Here is a 4,266-nt window from a genome sequence, read left to right as displayed (position 1 = left end):
TTTTTGCTACTTTGGGGGAAATTTTTATACTTGACATTCTGTTAAAACCTGTTGTAATACTGTGTTGTTTACAAATTTCTTTTACAAGGCTTAACATCACTAAAGTACTTTTAAAGCCACATAACTGTGTTTGTCTGGTTTCTCTGCCATTCGTGTACCAGAGCTCTAAGAGTCGTTCTCAGTCTTCTGACACTAGCCCAAATTGCTTATTACTTTGGTAATTATCCATTGGTACTTTATGTAACTCCACGTAAGTGCTACACTTGGTCAAATCAAACTGAAAGTGGAGCATGCTTTTTATGATCTTAGTTGTAATTAAAAGATGTTTACAGACTTGTGGTGTATTAGAAATGTTTTATGTTCACTGGTTGAAGTTAGAAAGGATAGGTTTTTGCAGTTTTAGGATTATATTACTACTCTTGGTACACTGTAAAAAAAAACGTGCTGTTTTTACAGGAAAACCCTGGCAGCTGGGGTTACCAGGGACTTCCTGTAAAAACGCTTTACAGATGCAACTTGTAAATTGATTTACAGTGAATGAATCTCAGATTAAAACTGTTAAATCTACAGGAAAAAGAAGTTAATTTCACACATAGATGTGATATATAAATACACTATTTCCTGTATCTTTTACAAGTAATAAATGCTTTTTGTGGATCCATAAACTGCAAAATTAACAGGGAAATATCGTACAAAGAACTAATTTAAAATGGTAGAACTACGGTGAAACTGTGCATATTAAATGGAGCTGCTCTGTAAATTATACATAAAATCTATGCTGAATATTATATGTTTTAATGTAAAATTTTAACCATAACCCAGCAAATTTCTTACTGCTACGCCTACACCCAAACATGCAAAAATACACATGAGAAAACACAAGAGAGGAAAATATCACTTTTGGGAAATTTATTTTGCAGCCACATTAGCAAAATGACAGCAAATGGATCCATTTTTCCAACTAACACAATATGCAAGGCACACAGCAACTACACAATTCAATCAAAATATAGGCTATAAAAGCTGTGGAACATTCCTGCAAAGCAAGAACCATGTTCATGAAACAAGCATTTGTTAGACCCTCCACCAGAAAAAGTTAAATAACCTGTTAAGACTTTAAAACAAAAAACACATATTGTGCCAAAAATGATCATAATCACCGTGCAACGCAACACGCACCCTGCTGTCACCACAACCATGGCCCTGGTCAGAAAACATCAGCAAAACCACGTGGTGAAACAAACCTACACATGTGGTCTAGAAACACTGCAGTAGCAGCATGTTGTTTTTTTCTTTTCTTATGTAAATAAAGAACATTCCTACAAAGAAAGAACATCTTCATGAATTGGCTTCATGCATTCGACCAGTAAAAGGTTCCAGTACACATTGTGGAACAAAATTAACAAAGTAAAACTAACAGTCCACAGAGAGTCAAGATTTAGGCTTAGCGACACTCGTGGTCGGCGAGATCCTAAATCAGGGTGAGGACTCGAGGGTTCACACTGAGACGACGCTTTGAGTTTTTGTTCTCTACTTTGGTTCCTTTTTCTGGGTTTATGGAGAAGAAACACCTGTAGAATAACAATCATATAAAAGTTTATTAAGCATTTTTATAATTGATCAGTTAAAATACACGTACAAAGTAAGTAAAAATTAAGTATATACATATATATACACAGTCATGGCCATGACCACGTTCAAGACAAAGTATAACCAAAATGCTGTGGGGAAGTGAACAATGCATGGTCAAAAGTATTGGCACCCTTCACGAGTGTCTTCTGCAGTGATATGTCACACTTTAGCATTGTTAAAATCCAAAGCAAAGGTTATAGATAGTCAGACGTCAGTTGACGCTTGGTCTAGCCCTGAGTCTCGGCCAGGCTTGGACCCAGATTCAGACTGTTAATGTATTTAAAAAAACCAAACAAACAAAAAAAACAACAACAAAAAACAGAAAAAACAACTGAAACCGGCTCCAAAGCCGACCGAGACTCAGAGCCAGACCTGGACTCGAACCACATCAAAGCCAGACTCCAGATCCCAGAGTCTCAGTTATGAGAAATAACAAAGCCATATTTGTTCACCTCTGAAGAAACTCTAAAGTGGAAGCCAGCTCAGATGGATAATGGATGTTGAAATTGTAGTAGCTCCCGAACATGAGGCACAGTGCAGAAATGAAGGAGGATATGTTTGTGCTGACGAGGTGCCGATCAACACTCAGCATGTATCTTCTTGAGGAATAGCAGGACTGTCCTGTGAAGAAATTATTTAACAGGTTATATCAATAAACACGGCAGTCACATGACATTCTATAAAAAATGCACTTAAAAAAAAAAAGAGAGAGAGAGAGCTATGAAACAGACTTACCACACATGATAATAGTGGGTGTCAGAGGCACTTGCTCCAGTTGTACCTCATCTGCCAGACATGTATCTTCAACACAGAGAAGCATGGACTCCTCCTTCTCTTCAAAGTAGCTGAGTAGCTGTTTAAGGTAAAAGAGACACATGTTTCTGAGATAAGAATGACTATCCTTCTCTGGCATATCACTGGCTGAACTAGCAGATGCCATGGTTTCATGTGTGTTTTCTGAATATTCTGTACTGTCATTTGGGGGCTGAGGACGAGATTCCTTGTACATGTCATCAATACCATCTGGAGAACAAGCTTTATGCTTCCTACACATGTGAGAAGTAAATGATGACTTTTTTGTAAACATATGCTTACAACCACTTACTGGACATGACACAGACCTGCCCCCTGCAATATGATCATTTAAGTGAGACACTAGCTCTTTCACTGTTTGAAAATGGCGGGCACATAATGAAACTGCACATTTTAAATCTGCAACAAGAGCTTTAGGAGTAGCTTGAAGTGCAGGTGCATTGTGCACACGATAAAAATGCCCCTTGAAAGCAGAGTACGTGGTGAATGTTTGGCTGCAATTGGCGCCAACACATTTAAAAATACAACAAGGCTCATTCTTATGCACTCTGCAATGTAGTACATAGCCTCTTAATGTGACCAATACCTTTTTACAAAAGACGCAGATGATCATTTTTAGTATTTCTAAAGTTTGCCTGTGCTTTTCAGCTGAACTAGCATGCTAGCGCTAGGTTATGAGCCTTGGTCTAAATATCAACTGGTGCTTTTATCTCGAAAAAACGTCGCCAAGATATTGAACTTACCGTGCAGACTTTCTGACAAACAAACACAGATCCTCAAAAAACACTTGAAATCGTATGTTTGTAATTTGTCCTAACAACGTAGTTGCTGAAAGTTCGATGTTTTCTTCTCCCGTCTTCTCTCTCGTGCTGGCTCGTTAGCTATAGTCGTGAACTAGGCGCTCTTCTCCTCCCGCCCTCACGTCATTATCCAATCAGAGACGAGCTTCAGATGCACATTCAAAATTAGGCGCGCTCAGTGCAACTGTGAGTGGCCTGAAGTAGCTTACAGCTCTGTGGAGATGAGGCACCATAGAGATCCTATGGGAGGCACTGTAAGTTTGTTTAGCCTTTAATAATGAGACATTGCTGACCTAACCCAAAAAAGTATTCTAGTCTAAGTATCACATTGCAATTAAAAGAAACATAAAGAATACAAGCATTATGACAGAAGCATTACTTAGTCGTTAAATAATAATTTCTTATTGGTTACCCTACAATAGGCTGCAAATGATTTAAGAAAAAAACATGATGTAAACAATTTTAATTGTATATTTTTATATAGCCTATAAATGGAGAGGCAACCTCTCAGGTTCACAATGACATCTTCTGTGAAAACATTTTTATTAGTCCAATCCATGACTTTGCATCATTTCATGAATCATGTTAAAAGTAGGCCCAGTACATCCATGCAGTTGTAAAGTGACTTACATATACGTCATGTGTTTTTAAGAAAAACTGATTTTTACAGTATTTGCATGTCAAATTAACATGATTGTTTGGTTATGAGTATTACGGTGTTTCACTGTTTTTATTCACAGTATTTGTAGTTTTAACCAATAAATTTGATTATAATCACACATTCATGTTGTAAATATAACAGGAACATTCTGTTTAAAGGTTTACAATAATTCACTGTGATCGAAACAGGAAAGTTGTGTTTTGGGGTTTACTATACATTTCTGTAGGGGTTTTACATGGTTTTTATGTCAATTTCACTGCCCTTTTTTACAGTGTATATTTTTACAAGTGCACATGAATTTAAGTGTGTGCGTGTGTTTTTAGTATTTGCAAACTTTTTGACATGTGAGTAACTGTTTTT

The 4,266-nt window shown here is 37.0% G+C and overlaps 1 protein-coding gene across 1 annotated transcript; it reads right to left on the bottom strand.

Annotated features, from left to right (window-relative positions):
- Positions 1-894: 894 nt before the first annotated feature.
- LOC147310092 (uncharacterized) lies at positions 895-3,876 on the bottom strand. Its single transcript, XM_086269921.1, has 3 exons — positions 2,368-3,876; positions 2,085-2,253; positions 895-1,571 (listed from the first exon to the last, which is right to left on the bottom strand). The coding sequence occupies exons 1-3, from the start codon at positions 3,056-3,058 to the stop codon at positions 1,472-1,474; spliced, it is 960 nt and encodes a 319-aa protein (XP_086126047.1). The 5' UTR covers positions 3,059-3,876; the 3' UTR covers positions 895-1,471.
- Between the last annotated feature and the right edge of the window lie 390 nt (positions 3,877-4,266).

Source organism: Aulonocara sp. 'chitande type north' Nkhata Bay, linkage group LG17, assembly GCF_057382095.1.
Source record: "Aulonocara sp. 'chitande type north' Nkhata Bay isolate Kocher_YH1m ecotype deep benthic linkage group LG17, A_spYH_male_GT1.1, whole genome shotgun sequence".
Lineage (NCBI taxonomy): Eukaryota > Metazoa > Chordata > Actinopteri > Cichliformes > Cichlidae > Aulonocara > Aulonocara sp. 'chitande type north' Nkhata Bay.
The sequence above is the reverse complement of the archived record's forward strand: the minus strand, read 5'-3'. Positions and strand labels throughout refer to the sequence as shown.

What these genes read in the sequence shown, in the direction of transcription:
- LOC147310092 (XM_086269921.1), bottom strand. Translation starts at nt 3,058, where the DNA reads ATGATCATCTGCGTCTTTTGTAAAAAGGTATTGGTCACATTAAGAGGC. An exon ending in ACCCACTATTATCATGTGTG is followed by an intron (nt 2,254 to 2,367) that starts GTAAGTCTGTTT and finishes ATTTCTTCACAG; the next exon opens with GACAGTCCTGCTATTCCTCA. An exon ending in ACTTTAGAGTTTCTTCAGAG is followed by an intron (nt 1,572 to 2,084) that starts GTGAACAAATAT and finishes GTTATTCTACAG; the next exon opens with GTGTTTCTTCTCCATAAACC.